The sequence below is a fragment of the Zalophus californianus genome, chromosome 7 (genome assembly GCF_009762305.2).
Source record: "Zalophus californianus isolate mZalCal1 chromosome 7, mZalCal1.pri.v2, whole genome shotgun sequence".
NCBI lineage: Eukaryota > Metazoa > Chordata > Mammalia > Carnivora > Otariidae > Zalophus > Zalophus californianus.
The window spans coordinates 71819228-71843572 of record NC_045601.1 but is presented as its reverse complement, the minus strand read 5'-3'; the positions used below and the strand labels follow the sequence as shown (position 1 = coordinate 71843572).

General features: G+C 36.3%; 1 protein-coding gene and 1 pseudogene across 4 annotated transcripts in view; one reads left to right on the top strand and one right to left on the bottom strand.

Annotated features, from left to right (window-relative positions):
* ZNF292 (zinc finger protein 292) overlaps nt 1-24345 on the top strand; it is a 102404-nt gene that overhangs the window by 29466 nt on the left and 48593 nt on the right. For all 3 annotated transcript variants that reach the window (XM_027603732.2, XM_035728607.1, XM_027603733.2), the window contains 3 exons: nt 17908-18062; nt 18250-18328; nt 20560-20695. In XM_027603732.2, the coding sequence (XP_027459533.2) occupies nt 17908-18062; nt 18250-18328; nt 20560-20695 (370 nt within the window). The remainder of the gene's footprint in view (nt 1-17907; nt 18063-18249; nt 18329-20559; nt 20696-24345) is intronic.
* Nucleotides 3952-4542, bottom strand: LOC118357203 (annotated as a pseudogene). The gene has a single exon (XR_004820217.1). The product of XR_004820217.1 is annotated as a 60S ribosomal protein L12-like (transcript).

The window sequence follows — 24345 nt, the reverse complement described above, 5'->3', positions numbered from 1 at the left end:
CTGCAAAGAAAGTAGGCCTTGGAGTCTGAGAAACTCTGGAGAGTGTTTATAGCATCTATATTGAAGTAAGATCATAAAATGATCTTGGATTTCATTTTAAGTAAGAGACTCTCCTGAATTCTCGCTGTTTAGGAGAAAGGTGTATAAAAGTAGCATCCTCAGAAGAAAATACAGTGATGGAAAGCTCTCAAACCTGAAATACAGAGGTGGACTTAGGAGTTTAAGTGATGTAGATGAACATCAGTTCTTTAAGTCAGACTTCTAACAAGCTTGGTAGTTGGAATTCTCTTGGATCTCTTATGTATTTGCATTGTCCGCCGTAATGACATTTTTATTTTTCCTTTCCAGTCTTTATTACTTTCATCTCTTCTTTGAATTGCACTTATTAGTCCTATGGTGTTGAATAGAAACAGTGGTAGCAGTCATTTTTGTTTTGTTTCAGGCTTTAAAGGGAAATGATTTTAACATTTCACTTTTACCAATTCTAGTCAGAGGTACCTTTTACCCCAAAGTCTACCTGGGATTTTAGTTGATCACAATTTTATCTTTACACTGGATTAGCCATCTAGCTAATTGTTTCTATCCTTGGTGCATTTCAGTTGGATTGTGTGTGTGTTTCTTTTTTTTTTTTAACTGATTTGTAAGAGTTATTTTTATGTTAATGAATATATTAATAAGTATTCTTTGGGAATATGGATTGCAAATATTTCTTCCCAGTTCGTGGCTTTTCATTTGATTTTTTGTGGGGTTTTGATGAACAGAAGTTTTGAATTTTAATGTTGCTGCCGTTGTCATTGTCTTCCTTTATGGTTTTGTACTTTGTGTCTTATTTAAGAAGTCCTTCTTTTTCCCTTGAGATAGTCTCTTCTTATGTTTTCTTCTTACAGTTTTAAAGTATTACTTTTCCCATTTTGTATTCTCAGGACTCTGAGATCTTGACGTGAGCAGAAACCAAGAGTCAGTCACTTAACTGACTGAGCCACCCAGGCGCCCCGATAAATGATATTTTTTTTCCTATCCAGCCTTTATTACTTAAACTTTTTTTCTTACTACACTGATTAGCCCTACAATGTTGAATAGAAGCAATGATAGCAGGCATTTTTATTTGGTTTCTCACTTTAAAGGGAAATATTTTTAACATTTCACCTGTAAGTATGAGATTTGCTGTGGGTTTTACTGAATACCCTCAGTTATGTTGAGGAGCTTTCCTTTTATTCGTTGTTGCAAAGAAGGGTTTTTTTTTCTTTACTTTGAATGGGTTGCATTTTTATATGTTCTTTTTTGAGTAATTATTGAAATAATCATATAGTGTCCCCTTTAAATCTATTATTATGGGAGCCTGGGTGGCTCAGTTGGTTAAGCAACTGCCTTCGGCTCAGGTCATGATCCTGGAGTCCCGGGATCGAGTCCCCCATCGGGCTCCCTGCTCAGCAGGGAGTCTGCTTCTCCCTCTGACTCCCCCTTCTCGTGCTTTCTCTCTATCTCATTCTCTCTCTCAAATAAAGAAATAAAATCTTTAAAAAAAATAAATCTATTATTATGGTAAATTAGTAAATAGATTTTTCTAATTTCAAACTGTCCTCGTATTGCTAGGATAAATCCTACTGGGTCCAGAATACTTTTTTAAAATACATTGTAGCCATTCTTTCCTTCCCAAATAACTCAGTCCTTATCTTTAATCCATTACTTAGGGTGAAGTAGGTAATCTGGGGATGGGAGCAGGGGTGCTGCATTGACCCACAGTGAGTGTCAGAGCCCAGACTGGGCAAGGAGGGTGTCTGCACAGAGTAGCAGCTCAGTGGGGCAGGAGTCAGGGCCCAGTTAGGATGACGTATGCTCCATAGGGAGGTGGCTCACATGGCTGTGTGTGGAGATTTAGAACCCAAGTGTAATGAGGAGAGAGCATCCATGAAGGGGGAAGGGAGCAGCCTGAGGTGGGGCTTCACAGCCAGACCAGGGTGAGGGGTGCATTTCTGCAGAGGGGCATTTCTGTCAGAGCCTAAGCAGAAGGAGAAGGGTGGTTGGGGGAGGGGGGAATTACCTAGAGAGATAGCCAATTCCAGCATGCTAAGTCAGAACCCAGAAGGAGGGCAGACCCTGCTTTAATCAAGTGATCAAAAGGAATGTCCTAATGGGACAGACTGAAATCAGGTACCACTTAATACAGTGCGATACAATGAGAAGAAATCCCTGTCACTTCTGTGGTATTCCTGCTAAAATGCATAACATGAATACAATTACAGGAAAATACCAAACCCAAATTAAGGGACATTCTGCAAAATAACTGGCCCATAATCTTTGATAGTATAATGGTCCTAACTGATAACTAAATACATCGCATGGTTCTGAACTGTATCCTTTTCTCTACAAGGAATGATTGGGATAATTGGCACACTTGAATGGTGTCTGAGAATTAAATGGCATTAACTTATCAATATTTATTTCCTGATTTTCATGGTCATAGTCTGTTGACATAGGAGGTCCTTGTTTGTAGGAAATACACACAAATATTTAAAGGCAATGGGGCATCAGATTGGCAACTAACTTCCAAATGGTTCAGGGAAAATTTTTCTCTGTACTGTATTTCCAACTTTTCTGTAACTCTGTGATTGTTTCAAAATATTTTTAAAATTTTTAAATGTTTGGGCGCCTGGGTGGGTCAGTTGGTTAAGCGACTGCCTTCGGCTCAGGTCATGATCCTGGAGTCCTGGGATCGAGTCCCACATCGGGCTCCCTGCTCAGCGGGGAGTCTGCTTCTCCCTCTGACCCTCTTCCCTCTCGTGCTCTCTCTCTCATTCTCTCTCTCAAATAAATAAATAAAATCTTTAAAAAAAATAAATAAAATTTTTAAATGTTTATTGTAGGATTTGATTTAGTAACATTTAGGTTTTTTTTAAGATTTTATTTATTTATTTGATAGAGAGTACAAGCAGGGGGAGTAGCAGGCAGAGGGAGAGGGAGAAGCAGGCTCCAATGTGGGGCTCCATCTCAGGACGCTGAGATCATTTCCTGAGCCAAAGGCAGACGCTTAACCGAGTGAGTCACCCAGGTGCCCAGCACTTAGGATTTTAAAATCTCTGCTTGTAAGTGAGATTGCCTGTGATTTTCCTTTCTCATACTACGTATGCCCAGTTTTCAAGTTTATAGTAGCCTCAAACAATGAATTGGGAGAGTTTTCTTTCCCTCCATTTTCTCCTTTTTTCCAAAAGTTTCTATACTAAAGAGATGATCTGTTTTCTAACAGATTGTTTGCTGGATTTTCCTGTAAGAATCATTTGGTGATTTGTTTTATTTAACTGGATTCAGGTTCTTTAGTGGGTAAAGGACTCTTTCTACTTTTTGAGATAGTTTTAGAAACTTTTTCTAAAATATTTCCCATTCAGATTTTTAAGCTTTTTCATTAAAAATCAATTATGTAAAAAAAAAAAGATTTTTAAGCATTTCAAATAAGAAATAAAGTTATTTAATGTATTAAGAGTTTAAAAATTGTATTGCTTCTGTAGTGGTGGTCTCTTTTTCATTCCTAATTCTGTGTATTTGTGCTTTGTCTTTTTTGATAAATTTCATCAAAAGATTTCTTTTTTAATCTTTTCAAATGACCAGTGTTTGGAGTTGTTGATCCTTTCTCTTGTATCTTTAGTTTCTATTTCATTTATTTCTTATACTTTTTTTACTTTTAAAAAATTATTGTACTTTGAGTTTATTCTGTTCATTGTCTAAGTTAAGTTGGTTTAAGTTGGCTACTTAGTTTTCACAAATTTCTGCATAATCACAAAAATCTTTTTTATTACAGAAAAATTAGAAAATAATACAATGGATACCTTTCACAAGATTTGCTGGTTAACATTTTGCTCTATTTGCTTTGTCTCACACTTTCTTTTCTCTTTTTCCTGGATTTTTAAAGTTAGCAGGCATCATGACATTGTCCCCCTTATTTTTTTTTTTTTCCACTGGTTGTCAAATGATCCTTTATTGAAACATTTTCCTTTGTAGTTAACTAGCCGGGCATTCCAGCGCACCACTGTTGATGTCATCTATGATGTCATGAGGGTGGCGGCCATCTACATTGCAGCCCACAGACTGGGCAGTCCCCAGGATCTCTTTAATGGTTCCAGAGAGTTCTCTCGCTAAAGATCGGTGTCGCATCTGTCGGGCAATATTGACAATCTCATCAAAAGTGATATTTCCACTGTGCTTAATGTTTTTCTGCTTCTTTCTGTCTCTTGGTGGTTCCTTGAGGGCTTTGATAATCAGGGCAGAGGCAGAAGGTACCACTTCAATCTGGGCCTGTCTGTTCTGAATGGTCAGTTTCACCGTAATCCTTAGACCCTTCTAATCACCGGTTGCCTTGGCGATGTCATCACCAACCTTTTTTGGAGACAGACCCAGCGGGCCTATCTTCGGGGCCAGGGCAGACGTGGCACCGACTTCGCCACCGGTGCACCTCAGGTACACGACTTTGATCTCGTTGGGGTCGAACTTAGGCGGCATGGCGGAGGTGGCTGGTGTCGGACGAACCCGGATTCGGGACGACTGAAGAAAGTTGCACCTTTGCCTCCCCGAGCCGAAAGCCAAAAGTGTCCCCCTTATATTTTTATATCCTAAGGCCAAAGACAGTCATCACACTTGGGAGATTTAATATTGACACATTAATACTACCTAATTACAGTATATGTTTAGACTTCTGTATTTGTCCCAATAGTATCCCCTCTAAGTGCTTTTCATTATATCTTTTCTAATGCAGTCAGTTTTGCTTTATCGAAATGTATGTCTTCCTAGCAGTCACCTTGTGCAGAATTGCACAACAAAAATCACAGGTTTTATGGAGAAAATGGGGTTAGAGGCACAACACTCAAAAATTTAATGTCTCTCCCTCCTTCCCTTCCTCCTTCCTTTTCTCTCCTTCCCTCCCTCCTTTTCCCTCTCCCTACCTGCCCACCTCCCTCCCCTCCCCCCACAGAGAACCTTATAAAAACAGTGGTACTGTTTTATATCCATTTAGTGGTTAAGACATACATAAGTGCTAAAATGAATGTGGTACTTGACCTTGAAAAAGACCTGAAGTTTGCTTGTGGAAATAGGTGTCAGAAGGGATACAGCTTGCGAGTTACTGTGAGGTGGTGGAAGGAGAGTTCTCTGACATTGGACGGAAAGTGTAATACCATGTGTGTGTAGTGTGGTTCAACACACCTGGTGAACTGAGATAGATGGTACGTGTTTTTAGTTGTGTGTATTTTGCATATTCCTGCACAGCTCAGTTCTAACTGGGTTCAGTTTTCAGCTTTTACCGGATGTTTCTCACCAAAAAAAATCACACATAAGCAAGTGGGAAATTCATGTCCTGCTCATACTGTGTTGAAACAAATGTGTGGGTTTTTGTTTTTTTTTTAAGAAAAAACTATAGCAGAAGTTGGAGTATAAACATTTGCATCTATAAATTTCCCTTTTTAGATTGCTTTAGCTGCATCCTACAAATTTTGATATGTTGTGTTTTGCTATAGTTCAAGTCCAAGTATTCTCTGATTTCTATTATGATTCTTCTAGTCATGATTTAGAAGTACATTTAAAGATTTTCAAGTTTGTAGTTTTCCTTATAGGGTATTCTTTTGATAATTGTTTCTAACTTTATTTCACTTTGTTCAAAGAATGAAATGTATGACATTAATTGTGTGTTTTGTGTGTGTGTGTGTGACTGGTTTGTGGTTAGTTGTTATAAATATTTTATTTGTGTTTGTAAAGAATGTTCATTCTCTAATTGTTTGCCATTTTCTGTAGACTTACTGCCTTAGCTGAATTTTCTGTGTATGTATTGCTAATTGAATCCAAACTCTTCCTTCAGTTGTGTAAATCTCCTCTCAGCTTATTCAGGCACATTAGGTAGTTTATCAAGTTCCTCTTGGAGAAATTTCTGCTAGAACCATTAGGTTGCAGTTATTCTTCAGGCCTGCTACACAGCTTTCTTCTTGGATCTTCATCACCTCTCTCTTTGTTAGATTACCTTCTTGGATATCATTCTCACTTCTTTCCTGCTTTATTCTCATTGTGGCAAAATTCCCCCTTCGGTAGCATCCTAGAAAAATGTGCTTAGAAGGTGAAATTTTTGAGAACTTGCATGTCTGAAAATAACTTTGCTGTCTTAATACTTAGATGGTTGGATAGAAATAATTTCCCCTCAGTTTTTAATACAGTGCTTCATTTTCCTTTGGCTTCAGTGATGCTCTTGAGAAGTCTGCTATTTCCTCCTTTAAGCTTATTTTGATCCTCTTTGTCCTTGAGCTCTGAAATTTTATGAAAAAGTACCTTGGTGTAGGTCTACTTTCAGCAATTATGATGGGCACTCAGTGGGTCTTTCCATTAAAATTCATGTCCTTAGGTTCTTGGAAATTCACTTGAATTAGTTCTTTGATTTCTTCCCTTCCATTTCTCTGTTTTGACTTTCTGGTATTCCTGTTTTAACTGTGGAGCCTTGAACACTGTTCTCCAAATTTTCTTATCTTTTCTCTCCTATCCCTTTTATTTTACTTGCTGGCGACATTTCCTCAATTTGTCTTAAGCTCTTTGAGGATTTCATTTCTGCTATTATTTTTAATTAAATCTTTTTTTCTAAATATGATACAGTGTTTTGTTCATAGGTCTAATATGTTCTCTCACCTTTGAGAACATTAATGATAGTTTTTGGATTTTGTCTTCTCCCATAGTCTCATAGTCTCTGCTTCCTCCAGGTTTCTTTCTTGTTTGGGGGTTGTTTTTTTTTTTTTTTTTTTTTTTTAGTTTGTGTTTGTGTGTGGTTTTGTTTTTGTTTTTGTTTTTTATCGTTTGTTTTGATCTCTCACTATTAGATGCTTTCTTCAAATGTCTGGTTGGTCCTTGGCTGTGCATATTTAAAGGTGTACTACTGAAAAAGTGATTCAAGCTCCAAACCCCTGAATGGCGTTTGTTGTCTTCACCATAAGGGAACCTAGCTGGGTTTTTTTTTTCCTGGGAAAAGCCTGCAGAATATTTGGGTCTTTTCTCTTGAGTTCCCAGAGAAAGACTCCACTAAAGCCTCTGGAGGGTCTGACAATGATTTTGGGAAGAGGACTTGAGAAAGGGAGCTGCCTCTGTAGTCAGTGTGTAAAGTTGACTTAATGGCTTGTTATAAAAGAAAGATACCCCCCTCAATTGTTTACAGACACCTTAAAAAAAAAAAAAAAAAGGAAGGAAAGAAAGAAAGAAAACTTCTCTACAGAATAGCTTCTGCTGGCAAAAGAGAGGAATAGTTCCTAGCTTTGGGTCACCTAACTGTAGAAGAAGGACTAGGATATCAGAGAGGCTTAACCGCTTAAATAGACTTTCAACCAGTCTTCTTCCTAGACCCACCTTGACCCCCATTTCTAGAGGCCTAGTGCTCCCAATTCTTGAGCCCTTTGGTGTTCCTCCCATTAGTGTCTTTATGTAAAGTCCCCTTAGGAGTCAATTTGAGAGTGCCACTCTTTTATATGCTTTTTAGTGTTTAAAATTTTGTTTCTCTTTCCTCCATTTCTATTTTCTTAGTTTATGTGGCCTTATGCTACTTTATTATTTTAATTTTATTTGAGAGAGAGCGTGCACATGGGCACAAGGAAGCAGACTCCCCGCTGAGCAGTGAGCCACCCAGGCGCCCCTGCTACTTTAAAAAATTTGTTTTAGTGAAATTTGGAGAGAGCAAGGTGCAAAAATGTGTGTATCCAGTCCACCATTTTTACACAAAACCTTAAAATTTTAATAACTTCGAAATTTAAAGAGCATTACACACCAAATGCTCAGGGAGTCCAAAGGGTCAAAACTATAAGATGTTATTTGCCTTCTTTCACTTGTGTACAGTGGAGTCTTCCAGAGGTTACATGATGTGTGAATATGGCAACAGAATTAAATGCAGAAATAGGTGAATCATGCTTTTTCTCTAAGTCAAACACTGAAGAAATTTGAAAAATGTAAAATAATGGCATTCATTTTACTAATTTTTTGGAAAGTTTTTTCACTAAAAATACCTTATTTGTAGTAACGTGTGATAGGTTTGTTGTTGTTTTTTAAAATCCATTAAAAAATGTATAGTTTAGGGGTGCCTGGGTGGCTCAGTCGTTAAGTGTCTGCCTTCGGCTCAGGTCATGATCTCAGGGTCCTGGGATCGAGCCCCGCATCAGACTTCCTGTTCTGTGGGAAGCCTGCTTCTCCCTCTCCCACTCCCCCTGCTTGTGTTCCCTCTCTTGCTGTGTCTCTCTCTGTCAAATAAAATCTTAAAAAAAAAAAAAGGATTGTGTTTTTAAAAAAATGTATAGTTTAAAAATCTTAGTTTTCATTTCAAATATGGTATCAATGGTTATAACCCACATAAAAAACAATCTTTGGTATCCTCAGTAATTTTTTTTGTTTCTAACTTTTTTTTAAATTTTACTTTATTTAATGTTATGTTAATCACCATACATTACATCATTAGTTTTTGATGTAGTGTTCCATGATTCATTGTTTGCCTATAACACCCAGTGCTCCATGCAGTACATGCCCTCTTTAATACCCATCACCAGGCTGACCCATCCTCCCACCCCCCTCCCCTCTAGAACCCTCAGTTTGTTTCTCAGAGTCCATCGTCTCTCATGGTTCGTCTCCCCCTCCGATTTCCCCCTCTTCATTTTTCCCTTCCTGCTATCTTTTTTTTTTTAAACATATAATATATTATTTGTTTCAGAGGTACAGGTCTGTGATTCATCAGTCTTACACGATTCACAGCGCTCACCATAGCACATACTTTCCCCAATGTCCAGTAATTTTTAAGAGAATAAAGATTCATGAGGTCAAAACTTTTGAGGGCTTCTACTCTAGACAATCCTAGATATAAATTGGAACTGAATATGAGTATAACAGTATAAACATATCCAACGCTCCACTAGTCTCAGCTTTACATGGGACAATAATGTGAGTTAGTCCTCATGCTCGTTAAATTTCACACTACTGTGGTTTTATTCAAAATTCTTTTGTTTTCTCACCTAATAATCCTTAGAGGAACAAAAGGAAGCTGCTGGAAGTTAATCTGTACTGTCTTTCTCCCTAGAGTATATATGTTCCAGTCTCTGCTGACTTCGGTAATGAGAAATAAGTTTAAGAGCCAAAATGTTAAAGTGTGCATTTTTATTCCCAACGGGGTGAAAATCGGCTCTTCAAGAGAAAAACTTAAATATTATAATAGTTTGTGGCCCATAAACAGGTATACGATACATCTGGGTATTAAAATTTCATTGGAGATAGGGGATGATTAGGGAAGAAAAATCAAAAGGTTCCTTAGGAAGGGATGATAAGGGAAAAGAGGTTGCAAAACCCTGCTTTGGAGATCCTGTTATAGCATGATCTGTTAACCCCTCTTTTACTTACGTTTCTCTCTCTTCTCTAAGTTTGCTCCATAATGCCACAGAGTAGAAGCTGTAACCACAAATACTTTGTCGGGGTGCAATAGGTCTCTTAAAGAGGGAGACAACTAGTTGAGGCTTGTGGCAACCAGAGAGTTTACGTCCGAGGACCTTGGCTTATCACTCAGCTCCAGCCAGTTGTTGTCGTAGTGGAATATGGGCCCAAAGTTGCCAGAATTCCTAAATTTTTTAGAAAGAAAAGCCAGAAATCCAAATTTTAGTGAAAACTTATTTTTAGGGGTTCCTGGGTAGCTCAGCTGGTTAAGCGTCCAACTCTTGATTTCAGCTCAGGTCATGATCTTAGGTTGTGAGATTGAACCCACCTCAGGCTCCATGCTGGGTGTGGAGCCTGCTTGAGATTCTCTCCCTCTCCCTCTGTCGCTCTCCCACCTTTAAAAAACTTGTTTTTAAATATCAGAAGCTAATTTAAATAATTTATAAATAATAGAGCAATCAAAACCTCTATGAACCACTGCTATAGGACACCCCCACACATACCACAGTAAGTGTAGTCTCTTCCACCGTGATAGAATGTCTCCAGAATATGACTCTCCTACAGCATCCTGAGCTCAGAGTCATCTTGCTCCTGCTTGAATAACTGTGGTAGATCCTCTTGTACCAAGAGGCTAACCTGTCCTATTTTGGTTAACTCTGATTGTTTGATGGCTCTGCCTCAGAGGAAGCAGAAATCTATCCTTCAAACTTTAACCTAGTGGTCCTGGTTTGTTTTGGGAGACCACACAGAATAAAATTTACTCTTCTCTTACATGACAGGCCTTCAAATTTGTGAATTTGACTGTGAATCAGAAATTTCTCCAGAAATGTAGAGCATAGAATTTAAACTCTAAAGTCAAGCTGTTAGGGTTTGAATCTCTTCTCTGCCCCTTAACTAGCTCTGTAGTGGTGGAGTTGTTACTTTAATCTTTTTGTACCCCAGTTTGTCCAATTTTAATATAGTACTGTAATTTATTTAATTGCTAATAGGTATTACATGTAAAGCTCTCAGAACAGTGCCTAGTCTGTAGTAAATATTCAGTAAATGTTATTGTCCAGGCTAAGCATCCTTAGCTCCATCAGTCATTCTTCATATAACACAGTTTTATATTTTCTTGCCATATTTAATACTTTACTCATTAATGGAAGCAATTTGGTGCCTTACAGGAAAACTTTTAAGTTTCTTTCCCTGACTTATCTTCTATACTATCCCCTCACACCTCTCAAAACCTGATCCAATGACTTTTATCTTTGTTTATATGGATATATAAATATGTTTATATGTATATATAAATATAAATATATATGCACACATACATTCACATCATTCTTGAGGGTATGTGGACATAAAAACCAATAGACAACCAAACTGTAAGACTGGCTTCTCTCTCACTTTCCTAACAGAACCCTGATTTTATTCACACAGTTTCCTTCCTCCACATGGCTTTATGCATCAGAGAATCAGGCCCTATCTCCAGCGTTGGAGAGTGGGTTCTGATTGGTTTAAAAGTCAACCAGGGTGTTCCATGATGTCTGGGTGATTTTTGACACAGGTGTGTGATGCAGTTCTGGCCATTGAGACCTGAGGAGAAATCTGATGGGAATTGGGTTTGGGTTTCTGAGAAAGGTTTCCTTGTTCCTAAATGAGATGCACATGAAGAGATGGTCTCCTCTTTCTGGTTACTGCTGAGTCTGGGTAAGAAACCTGTTTCACTGTCTTAAGGCCTGGGGATTGGGTAGGGTACCACCTGAGGATAGCAGACTAAAGACATAGGTGCATTCTTGACATAGGTGGGTTCTTGAAGACATTGTTTTTATTTGTTTCTACTTTTTTTCTTTGAAGTTTTTGTTTAAATTCCAATTAGTTAATATACTGTGTAACATTAGTTTCAGGTACAGGCTTTAGTGATTCATTTACTTACATACAACACCCAGTGCTCATCACAATCTTGAAGACATTGTTGAGCTACTACACTAACCAATCCTGGAACCTGCCCTTCCTCTTAATTTCCTTTTTTATTGTATGCTGCTTTGAGTCTGACTTCCAACTAAAATAAAATAATATAATAAATAAAAGGTTATTTAGTTCTAGTATGGCTGGCAAATTGGGATAAATAGTACTTCATCCCATAGTTAGGAATAATTGAAGTAATAGAGGTAAAAGGTACTTTGTAGTTACAGAGTAACACCACAGATACATAATTCTCTTACAGTACCACAACCAGTATTTGTTTGTAGTAGACAGAGTGTTTCACAGAGAATGAGCGTGCTCGGCTTTGCTAATTACTAATTCTTTTAATAGTGTGCAGGTCACTGGACCCTTTAATTACTACTCTGTAAAACAGAATTAAATGATCTTTAAGGTCTCTTCTAATTCTGTGAAAAGAATAGGAGACCATTCTGAAATTTCCACCTAAAAGCCCTTGTATAGATTAAGGCAGGAGGTATAAATAAGTAACTCTTTTTTAATTGAAGAAAGCATAATTTTATTAACCAGTTATGTTGGGGGTACTTCAGTTTCACAGTGGTTCTGCTGAACTTAGTGCCTTGAGAAACAAGGGAAGCTCTACTGTTAACACACTACTGTCTCTAAATATCAACTCTCAAAGCTTTATATACATAGATATTTGTTTTTTAACCAGCTTTTTAACTTACTTTCTTACATGGAATCATTATGAGTATATCATCACTTTTCTCATATTATCTCAATCTGCTATCATCTTTCTACCCTCTCCCTAGTTACATTATTCCCAGACTACTAAATAGCCACCTTAGTGGTCTCTGTTTTCACCAGAATCTACTTCCTCTCCCTCTTCCTCATCTATAAAATGAGGTGAAGAAAGATAGTTTGTTTTTTTTTTTAAGATTTTATTTATTTATTTGACAGAGAGATCACAAGTAGGCAGACAGGCAGGCAGGCAGAGGGAGAGGGGGAAGCAGGTTCCCTGCTGAGCACAGAGCCCGATGCGGGACTCGATCCCAGGATCCTGTGATCATGACCTGAGCCAAAGGCAGATGCTTAATGACTGAGCCACCCAGGCGCCCCTGAATAGAGAGAGTTTTTTTCTGGTTCTAACATTCTGTGATTTGTCAGTTATTTTTCTCATCAATCCAGACTCTATTAAACCCAAAAGAATTCATCTTTGGTTATCTATTAGAGTTAAGTTTAAAAACTTCTTTCATCTGAGGGACAGTAGAACTCAGTTAATAAAGGAAAGAAATAATGTCTGAGTACTCTTTGCAGAGCTAGACATATCAAGAAATGTGGGTCTTGGGAAAAATGTAGGTACAAGCATACCTTGGAAATATTGCAGGTTCAATTTCACACCACTGCAGTAAAGCAAATATCACAATAAAGTGAGTTAAATGAATTTTTTGGTTTTCCAGTGCACATAAAATTACTCTGTACTGCAGTCTGTTAAGTGTGCAGTAGCATTAGGTCTAAAAAATATGTACTTAATTTTTTGAAAGATTTTATTTTTAAATAAACTCTACACTGAATGTGGGGCTTGAATTTACAACCCCAAGATCAAGAGTTGCATGCTTCGCCGACTAAGCTAGCCAGGCACCCCTGTACTTATCTTAATTTAAAAATACTTTATTGCTAAAACATATTAACCATCATCTGAGCTTTTAGCGAGTCATAATCTTTTTGCACGTGGAGGGTCTTGCTTCTATGATAAGGGCTGACTGATCAGGGTGGTAGTTGCTGAAGTAGGGGTGGCTGTGACATTTTCTTAAAATAAGACAACACTGAAGTTTGTTTTGATTGACTCTTCCTTTCAGTAATAATTTCTCAGTAGCATGTGATGCTGTGTGATAGCACTTTGCCCACAGTAGAACTTATTTCAGAATTGGAGTTAGTCCTCTCAAATCCTGCTGCTGCTTTATCAACTAAGTTTATTCTAAATCCTTTGTTGTCATTTGAACAGTCTTCATAGCATCTTCACCGGGAGTAGATTCCATCTCAAGAAACCACTTTCTTTGCCCATCCCTAAGATGCAACTCCTCACCTGTTTTAAAAGTTTTATCATGAGGTTGCAGCAATATAGTCACATCTTCAGGCTCTTCTTCTTCTTCTTCTTCTTCTTTTTTTTTTTTTTTTTTTTTTAGTTAATTTAATCTCTACACGCCATGTGGGACTCAAACTCACTACCTCAGCCGAGATCAAGAGTCCCATGCTCTTCTGACTGAGCCAGCCAGGCGCCCCTTCAGGCTCCACTTCTGATTCTAGTTTTCTTGCTGTTTCCACCACATCTGCAGTTACTTCCTCCACTGAAGTCTTGAACTCTTCAAAGTCATTCATGAGCGTTGGAATCAGCTTCTTCCAAACTCCTTTTAATGTTGATATTTTGACCTCTTCCCATGAATCATGAATGTCCTTAAAGGCATCTAGAATGGTGAACCCTTTCCACAATGTTTTAAACTTACTTTGCTCAGATCCATCAGAAGAAACACTGTTTAGGGCAGCTCTAGCCTTATGAAAGTATTTCTTAAATAATAAGATTTGAAAGTTGAAATAACTCTTTGATCCATGGGCTGCAGAACAGATGTTGTATTAGCAGATATGAAAACAACATGAATCTTGTACATCTCCATCATAACTCTTGGGTGACCAGGTGCATTGTCAGTGAGTGGTAATATTTGAAAGGAATCTTTTTTTCAACAGTGGGCTTAAAATATTCAATAAACCATGTTGTAAACAGATGTACTATCCCTCAAGTTTTGTCCCATTTACAGAGCTCAGGCAGAGTGGATTTAGCATAATTCTTAAGGGCTCTAGGGTCTTCAGCATGGGCTTCGCTTAAAGTCACTGGCTGCATTAGCCTTTGACAAAAGAGTTGGCCTTTCCTTTGAAGCTTTGAAACCAGGCATTGACTTCTCCTTTCTAGCTAAGGAAGTCATAGGTGGCATCTTTTTGCAATAGAAGGCTGTTTTGTCTACACTGAAAATCTGTTGTTTACTGTAGCCATTTTCATTAATGATCTTAGCTAGATCTTCTGGGTGACTTGCTGATTTACCTTACACTTTGATGAGAGATGGCTTCTTTTCTTAAACCTTAAGCCTTTTCTTGAACCAACCTCTGCTAGCTTCAGACTTTTCTTCTGCCACTTACTTAACCTCTCTCAGCCTTCATAGATAGAAGAGAGTTAGGGTCTTGCTCTGGATTAGGCTTTGGTTTAAGGGAATCTTGTGGCTGGTGATCTTTTATTCAGACCTCTAAAACTTTATATTAACAAGAAGGCTGTTTCACTTTATTAGTATGCATGTGTTCATGGGAATAGCACTTTTCATTTCCTTCAAGAACTTTAACTTTGCATTCATAACTTGGCTGTTTGGCTAGGAGGCCTAGCTTTCAGCTTGTCTTGGCCGTTGGCATGCCTTCCTCATTAAGCTTAGTCATTTCTAGCTTTTGATTTAAAGTAAGAGATGTGTGACTCTTCTTTCACTTGAATACTGAGAGGGCTGTTGTGGGGTTAATTGCCCTAATTTCAGTATTGTCAGTCTCTGGGAATAGGAAGGCCCAAGGATAGGGAGATAGATGGTCAGTAGAGCATTCAGAACACACACAACATTTATAGATTAAGTTCACTGTCTTAGATGGATGCAGTTTGTGGTGCCCTAAACAATTACAGTAGTAACATTAAAGATCACAGATCACCATAGCAAATGTGATAATAATGAAAAAGTTTGAAATATTGTAAGAATTACCAAAATGTGACAGACACAAAGTGAGCAAATGCTGTTGGAAAAATTGTGCTGATAGACTTGCTGCAATGCAAGGTTGCCAAAAACCTTCAATTTTTAAAAAACTCAATACCTTTGAAGCATAATAAAGTGGAGTGCAACAAAATGAGGTATGCCTAGATATGTACATATATGTAGAAATGTATGACCTTTTTTAGGGTTTCTTTTGGTTAGGAGATAAGAAAAGGAAGAAGCTTATAATTTCAAACCCATTGGGAAAGTGGTATGCTATATTTTCTCTTCTTTTCCAGCAAAAATTAAAACTCTTTTGGAAATTGATTCATTACTGCTAGAGGACTAATAGGGGAAACCTAAGCATTCAGTCCAATCCATGTTAGAGTAGAAACATTTGCCAGGCATGAAATTTCCTAGACATCTAAACATGTTTTTCCAGAAAAAAAAAAAATTTAATAACTTTGTGTAGAAATAGGTGCTAGCTAAAGTAAGAATTGTATGCACAGTTGGTGTTAATTCTGAAATTCTTGAAGATGCGAGGTCATCCTCTCTGCCACATCACCATAAAACGCCCAAGGAACACATTAAAACCAGCATTAAAAATAGAACATTATACTCTGTTTCATTCCTAGAAATAGATGATTACAAACAATCCCAAAATGCAGATCTTTCTATTCATTTGGTAGGTTTGGTTTAGATTTTATAAGTTTTTTTTTTTAAGATTTTATTTTTATTTGAGAGAGCACGCATGAACAAGCGTGCGCACACACACAAGTCAGGGGGAGGGGCAGAGGGAGAGGGAAAAGACTCGGGGGCTAAATGTTTATAAGTTGTGTTGAGGGATTTTTTTTCTTTTTTACTGCTAACATGAAATACGTGCTCTTTCCCAATACCATTTCTCTAACTCTCCAACACCAAATAGGTGTCGTACAATTAAATTCTGACAGTAACTACCTGAACTTAGCATCAAACACCCCCTAGGTTAAAGGGCTCAGTCCCACGAGACTGCCCTCACTTCAGATATCAGTGGCAAGTTTGGGTCTCCTGGTTACCTGCACTTCTGTCCAACTTGGAGAGAATCAGGGTCTGTGAATATATGACTGCTTAGAGAGTGAATTGTTATTATGCTGCTCTTTAATTTACCAGCTTACCCTTTCTTTTTTTTTTTTTTTTTTAAGATTTTATTTATTTATTTGACAGAGAGACAGCAAGAGAGAGAATACAAACAGAGGGGGAGTGAGAGAGGGAGAAGCAGACTCCCCGCCGAGCAGGGAGCCCGATGCAGGGCTCGATCCCAGCACCTTGGGATCATGACCTGAGCCAAAGGCAGACACTTAATGACTGAACCACTCAGGCGCCCCACCAGCTTACCCTTTCTAGTCCTTTCTTCCTTCCTTATTCTCTCTGATCACTTAACTACTGTTACAGGTAGTAGAGAGGACAAGGCAGTGTTTTGAGTGTTTGATAGCAGAATGTAAGTTCTTCCTTCCTCCCTCTTAACTTTCTAACTTCCTTCCTACCTTTCTACCTATCTACATATTTTTTAAAAGCTGTTTCTCTATGCCAGAGAGGATATAAGCCCTCACGGAGTTTTCATTCAAGAGACCCTCTTTTCTGGGAAAGGGCACCTGAATGTCCATATGTGAGGAGAGGAGTCTTAAATCTTGAAGTGTGAAGAGGACCAACTATGGCAGTTTTCTATATTATAAAAACAATTAGAGTCCTTCTTTATTTAGTATAATTATAGAACGTTTTTGATAATACTTTTTAGTAACTCACTATTTTAATAGTGTAGAGTCTTAAATGTGGGTGTCTTTAAATGCTGCTGCCAGTTTCTTCCACCTCTTCCTTCTTTAGGATAAACAGCAGAGGATTGGGGGTTGGTTTTTGTTTGCTTGTTTACTTTTAGTAGTTCTGATAAGGCCTATTTGAGATATTTACTTCATTAAGGGATAAAGAGTTTTTATTTTTAAAAAATAAGCACTTTATTACAAAAGTTACTTTACCTAATCATTCTTTAATCTTTAATATACATTTTATGTATGTTGAAGTACTTTAGATGATTTTTTAAATGATAAAGGTTGTCATAAAAATTGTGATAGGTTGTACTATTATTTTTTTATTAACTGAAAAATTACATGTCTTCTGATGACTATATGCAGTTTATTTATTTTAGGTGTTGAATTTTATGCTCCTTATATGAAAAATAGAAACAAATATTTGAAAATCAGGGTGCCTGGGTGGCTCAGTTGGTTAAGCGACTGCCTTCGGCTCAGGTCATGATCCTGGAGTCCCTGGATCGGGTCCCGCATCGGGCTTCCTGCTTGGCAGGGAGTCTGCTTCTCCCTCTGACCCTCCCCCCTCTCATGTGCTCTCTCTCTCAAATAAATAAAAAATCTTAAAAAAATATATTTGAAATTCTTTACTGCATGCCTTCTGGTCAAGCTGGTCTAGGTATCTTCTTTTTAAAATAACTTTTAAATCTTAGGAGTTTTGAGGTGAAAGGTGTCATTTTGATAGAGAAGAAAGTTAATGCTTGCACTACTTACATCCTTCATGAAACGATGCTGTTGTTGGATAATTAACACTAATCTTTCTCTTACAGAGAGCTGTTGGAAATAAGACTGACTTTATTACTTTTAATATTTTAATCAGTATAAGCTGCTTTTTGTTTTTAAAAATAAAAAAATGTTATTTTTCAAAATTTCTAAGGGAGGAAAGAAAAACAGTCAATTAGCCTGTGTGTATTTTGATTTACATTGAATACTTTTTATTATTCCTTCCAAAACAGACACTCCTTGAATATGCAGAGAAATGGAAAACTTCAGAAGATCCTTTACCTTTATTGGAGGTATACACAGTGGCTATCCAAAGTTATGTTAAAGCCCGACCTTATCTTACCTCTGAATGTGAAAATGTAGCATTGGTTCTGGAACGCTTGGCATTGTGAGTAGACCTTTGAGTAAATAAATTAGATTTAGCTTTTTTGTTTTAATTCTGTATCTCAGTCTTATGATAGTTTAATTTTAAATAGAATAGTTACGGGGTATCTACTGATACTAGGATTATTTGTTTTATTTTACTTTGAATTTTAATAAATATTTGTATCCTTACCAATTTTTTGTTTTTTTAGAAGCTGTGTTGAACTTTTACTGTGTCTGCCTGTTGAGTTATCAGATAAACAGTGGGAACAATTTCAGACACTGGTGCAGGTGAGAATATTTACCTATTAGATTTCATATAGGTATATTGTATATCCTTTTCTTTATTCTTAATAAATTATTTGGCTACACTTTAAAACATTTAAGGAATAACAAGCATTAATTGCAGCTTTTGTTAACACTAATGTCATGCATATAGTAGATGTTCATAAATGTGTGTTAAATGAAGATATACATTTAGATAGATTGGTTGAATATTGCACTGTTCTTTATAGGAACAGTTAATTAGCACTTTGCCAGACCAGTAAGGGAAAACAATAGAAAATGCCCTAATTTGTATTTAGAAACAGTTTAATTGCTGAACATCTGCAATATGCCTTACACGAATTTAATATATCATTTAATTCTTATGAAAACTTTGTGGGGGTAAGTATATTTTTCCGATTTTAAAGGTGAGGAAACTGAGGCTCATACTTTAAAACATTTATCTACCCAAATTTATACAGCTCATATTACAGAGTAGTTATTTGAATCAAGGTTCTTTATTCCAAAGTCCATGCTTTTCTCCTATAACTGAAAACAAAAGCTTTGTCTCTCTTATTTAGTGTTGTTATTCTACCTTATAGAAGTACTATGCAATTTAGTACTTAGTTGTCTTGGAGTATTTTCAAGAGTGTTAAACTTTGTTTCAAGCACTAGATTGTGCTGTATATACTCTAGCTTCAAGTAAGTTTTGATTAATTGATTAACTAAAAAGAATGTTTTTGCTAGCTAGTTTCAGAAAGTATTTCTCTTTCTCTAGCCAGAGTTCATAAAATATGTTTTGGCTTGATGTTTTTTTTCTGTAGGAGATATATTAAAGCTAATTAGTGTCAAATTTTAGAAGCATGTGAAATAGACTGTAGTTAGAGAAGTCAGCTTTGCTATTTTAATATAAACCATTAAAATCTTCATCAATTGCAAAATTCTTGAAGGTAGGTTTCATATCTTATTACTATCATAGGATTCCATATAGTGTCTTACACATAATACTTAACTGTTGAAATGAAGGTGTCTTGTCTTGTCACGTTGCAACTGACTTTTTGATCACACAATTTCTACTTCAGCATATCAGTAACTCATGTCTTAGGTTGTTTTGCCAGCAAGTATTTATTTTTAGGCACATAATTATTTTAGAACTTTTCATTGTTTGGCACTCTACCCCAGAATGAATTAAGTTGTTTATATACAAATATAATACTGAATTCCTCATGCTATTTTGTCAGCATATGATAAACTTTTAAACTTTCTTTTTTGAAACAGTAGCACTAGTTGATACTTTTTCATATGGGTTAATGAGAAGGAAATAACTCTTTAAATCCTTATGTGGTAGCTTTTAGCGATTGCTCGAAGAAACTTTCTTAAAGCACTGGAACTTGTTGCAGTGGGGAGACTTTATGGTTTTGAGGCATAGACTAAAAACATAGCATGTAGCTTTAAGAGTTTCCATGACACTTTGCTCTCATTTCAGAGCTTCGTTGGGGTTATTTTATACCTGCTTAATAGCATGTGTTTCATTTTGCCTGTGTTTTACTGTTTTAACCTTTCTTCACCCCACTAGAGGATAAGCCTCATAAATGCAGGGACCAGTTGCTCTCTTCCCTAGTCCTTTGCCCATAGAAAGTCCCAATAAACTTTTTCTGAATTGAATAAAAACCATTGGTCTTTTTTTGTGTCTTGAAGAATATGCTAATTGCATGAACACTTGGAAACAACTAGTAAGCAAGTTTTAGTATCAGTTTTAAATAGAATATTGCCAAGGCTATGTAATGAATAAATGAAGAATCATGCATTTAGTTGTTTTCATAAGTCCCTTTTGTTGGAATATGTGTACGTTGTCACTTAGGCCTTGATACAAATCTGTCCTTCATTAATGATAGACGTTTTTTTGGAAAAAGTTTTTTACTAACACAAAGGATATAAAATGTGTAAGGTCTTTTATGCTTGGATATTCTGATAGCTTCCTTCAGAAGTAACTTTGCTCTTGGTTTAGATTTTGGGGGAAAATAATTTTGACTTATCTCTAGAAATACATTGTATTTATTTAAAATTTACAGTTGATACAATTCTTGAGATTCATCTTTAAGAATCAGAAGTAAAGGAATTCAGCACTTTGTAATGTGATGTGAAATTTTAAAGATAAAAATCTTATTTTTCAAAAGTTTAGTATTATATTTAGAGCCTGATAAGCTTGCTTTTAAAAATCTGTTGTAATTCTTTGGATGTTTATTTAATATTTATAGGTAGCTCATGAAAAGCTGATGGAGAATGGCAGCTGTGAATTGCATTTTTTAGCTACTCTAGCTCAAGAGACTGGGGTGTGGAAAAACCCGGTACTGTGCACTATTCTTTCCCAGGAACCATTGGATAAGGATAAAGGTAAATTTTCTAGAGAGAGAGAAAAAAAAAGAATCATTAGATTAGAAAAAAAATAAGTACTTAAAATTGTTTTGATAAATATAATTCATCTCAAGATTTCCCAAAGAAGGACCATTTAATTAAATTCTAGCTGAGGTGCTTGAGGCCCTTCACCTTTATTTTATTTGGGGGAAGATGTATTTTTAGGATATTACACAGTCTTAGAGTAACAGAAAAACTAAATTTTTTTCCCAGCATCTTTTCAAATAGAGGAATTCCCTCTGCAATATCCTGACAGGTGGCAATTTAGCTTATATTTGATAACCTGCTTGACAGATGGGGAAGCAGAAGTAGGGTAGTTAAATGATTTTCCTCAAAATAGAGAAGAAATTAAATCTAGAACCCTCAAGTCTTCTGCCTCTAAGATTAGTACTCCTTCTCAAACAGCTTATCGCCCCATCTTATTTTATTGTTTTGTTGTTATTGTATGAGCTTGGGCAATAAAGATCCCCGTTAAACTCAAACTGGCAGGTACTCTGTTGGAAGTAGATGGCTAAGTCACTAATAATATGTATAAGACTTAATGTTCAGAGCTCAAAAGTGGTATATACCATGAAGAAGAGCACAGTTACTGTCTTTGGTACTTTTCTTGAAATTCTTTAGGAAAGTGCCCAGATTTCACCCAAACTTTTCCCACGGTATTTAACTAAAGAAGTAAATAAACTTCTTCTGTTGTTTATTGCTGCTTTGCTTGTTGATTGATGGCAGACTTTAGCTTTTTGCGATGTGATAGCAAATGGTGAAGGCTGAGAAAGGAGTGTTAGGTCCGTTGCTTGTGAACTCTTCTGTACGTTGATATTTCCTGAAAGGCTTTCCAGACATTCTCCAAACTTCTCTTCAAGCTGGTTTTTCCTACCTGGCTCCCCTCTTACCATTTCTCCATGCTTTCCTGATAGTTCTAGCAATGTTACCTGTTCCTTAATTTTCACAAGCAAATTATTTTTAGTATCCCCTTCCATCAAGGATATCCACAGATTAACTACAGTATTTTTAAGACCTTGGAGAAATGGGGAGTGGACTCTCATTATTTAAATTAATAATAAAAACAACACTTAAAAGTTGAGAATCTTAGATTTTTTTTTGCCTTTGGCATATTAGTTATATTCCCACGATACTAATACCACTATGATTTTGTTCTTATACTCAAATTATACTAATCTATTCAGCTTTTGGAAGTACTGGATGTAATATATTAATAGCAATATCAGATTACATTGTATAGTTCCTAACAGTTTGAAATGTGCTTTTATATTCATGGTTTCATTTAACCTTGATGATCCTGTGAAAAAGGTAGGATCTTTATTATCCCTATTTTACAGATGAGAAAATGGAGGCTCAGGACGATTGGTTGTCTTTTCTATATTACATTGCCAGTGTTGTGAGGCAGAGCCAGGAATTGAAGTCAGGACTTCTCTCCTTTTTATATCATGCCCTGTTGCACCTAGCCTAATAAAATCGCACCTAGCTTAAGTAAAGAATTAACTCCTTTTTTCTGTTGTCAGTTTCTGAAGAGCATTTTTGCTAAACTCACACATTACACTAAAACAGGAAAATGGAAACTTTACCTTAGCAGAGATTTAAAATTTATTTTAAAAAGAATATATGCTCAGTTTCCTTACTTGCTTTAATGTGCCTAACATCGTTTCTGTTAACAAAGTCTCTGCCCAACTCTTTGCTGCTTTATTTCTTGTTCTTTGCCTGACATAGCTGCTGGAGTAATTTGGACTATTCAGCCAAGAGCAGTTTCTTACAATAGCAGTGGATTGTAGGTAGCCAGACTTGAGTACAACTCAATGAAGCAATCAGATGTTAAATGACAGAGATTTTGCAGCCATAGTCTTTACTTGGTCCTCTGCTACTTAGAATGTCTCTTTGATGGCAGTCATTTTATGGATAATCACAAAAGCTAGAAGTGGATGTTTATTACCTCTTTTTAAAAAGTTGAAGGAATCTACATTTTACACAAAAATATTAATTTATTTACATTTTCAAACTTGATGATTCAAAACGATGGGGAACTTTTAGTTTTAAATATCCAGCCTCTTAGTTTAACTTAATGACAGCGAGTTTGAAGAGAACTAGAGCTTAGAGAATAATGAATACACTTCAGGAGGCTATGCTCATTGGTTTGTTTATAGTGAAGCCTTTGGAGGTTTGATGTAGTATTTGAACAGTAATCTACTTAATCCTGAACTTTTTTTTTTTTTTTAATTGATTGAGTTTGGACTCACTACAACCCAGCTAACAACCCGAGAAATGCTCTTTGATTTGGGGGATTGAGGGTGGGTGGAAATGCTGGTTTCACTTTAAGGTGTTAGCATCCTGGGATAAAGTAACTCTAATAACTAAACATAATTCAAGTAGATGGCCTTTGAGTATCACAGGAACTTTAAGCTTACATATTACTTGTACCTTTCTTTGGTCATAATCTCAGGATTGGAAAGACAATGAATGCTTATTTTTTTACCCAATTTTAACTCCCTTCTAAATATCACTAATAAATTGGCCTTCTCTTAAACACCAGTTTATTTGCTAGAGAGGTGGTTTGCTGTGTACTTCAGTCTATTCTTAACCTATGATTAGAAAATCTTCGCTGTGAAAATTGTGAGAACTACGTTCTTAGAATTCCATCTTTTGGATTTAGTGCTACCCCTAGAGCCATGTCAAACAAAGTATAAATCCCTCTTTCATGCCATAGCAGTTGAGATTTTCAAAGATTTTAAATCTAAATCACGATTTCTAGGTTTTTTTAGTGCATTTTGTTGTTCTCTTTAATATGTAATTCTCAGAACTTAATGTGTACCCTAAATATGATCTGGCCGACTTTGAGGTCTTTGGTACTCTCATTTTTCATCCTAACAATTTATACTTTGTGTTACTTAAGATGACATTAAACTTTTTGGGTAGCCTATCATTCTCACAGCTTGGTGAGATTACAAAAATCACACAAAAGTTTTTAAATATAAATGCTACCCTTAAATTACCAACTACATTTTTATGCTTTGTCTTTTGGCACATGAAGCATTGCTTTTTTTTTTTTTTTTTTTTGTCCTGCTTAATTTCACTGTTAGATTGATTCTCTGTTTGCAAATTTTCAATATTATTTTCAGTCTTGATTTTGTTATTCAAGGTTTTTGTCCTTACCAGTTTCCTCTTATTAACATATATCCTGTTGGCATCCAGGTCCTTATAAATAACCATAAAATGGTCATGTCCAAAAACCTAGCCCCAGGGATGCTTAAAGAAATCTTCCTTCTTGCCTTCAGTCCTTTAATCAATACTCTTTGATTATGGTTGTTTGATAAAATATGCCTGTTTTTCCTTATGTCTGCTCCATGGTTCTCCTTTTTTGTATATAAGGATTTGATGAAAGACCATAACACCATAACAAGTATTTGGCTAGAATTCTTTTAAGTAATAATATTTAATATAGGTTAGTATGACCTGATTTATTATTTTTTAAAATGAACTTTTTATTTTAGAATAGTGTTAGATTTACAGGAAAATTGTGAAGAGTTCCCATATACCCCACTACCAGTTTTCCTTACTCTTCATATCTTACATTAGTATGATACATTTGTCACAGTTAATAAACCAATATTTATACTTTG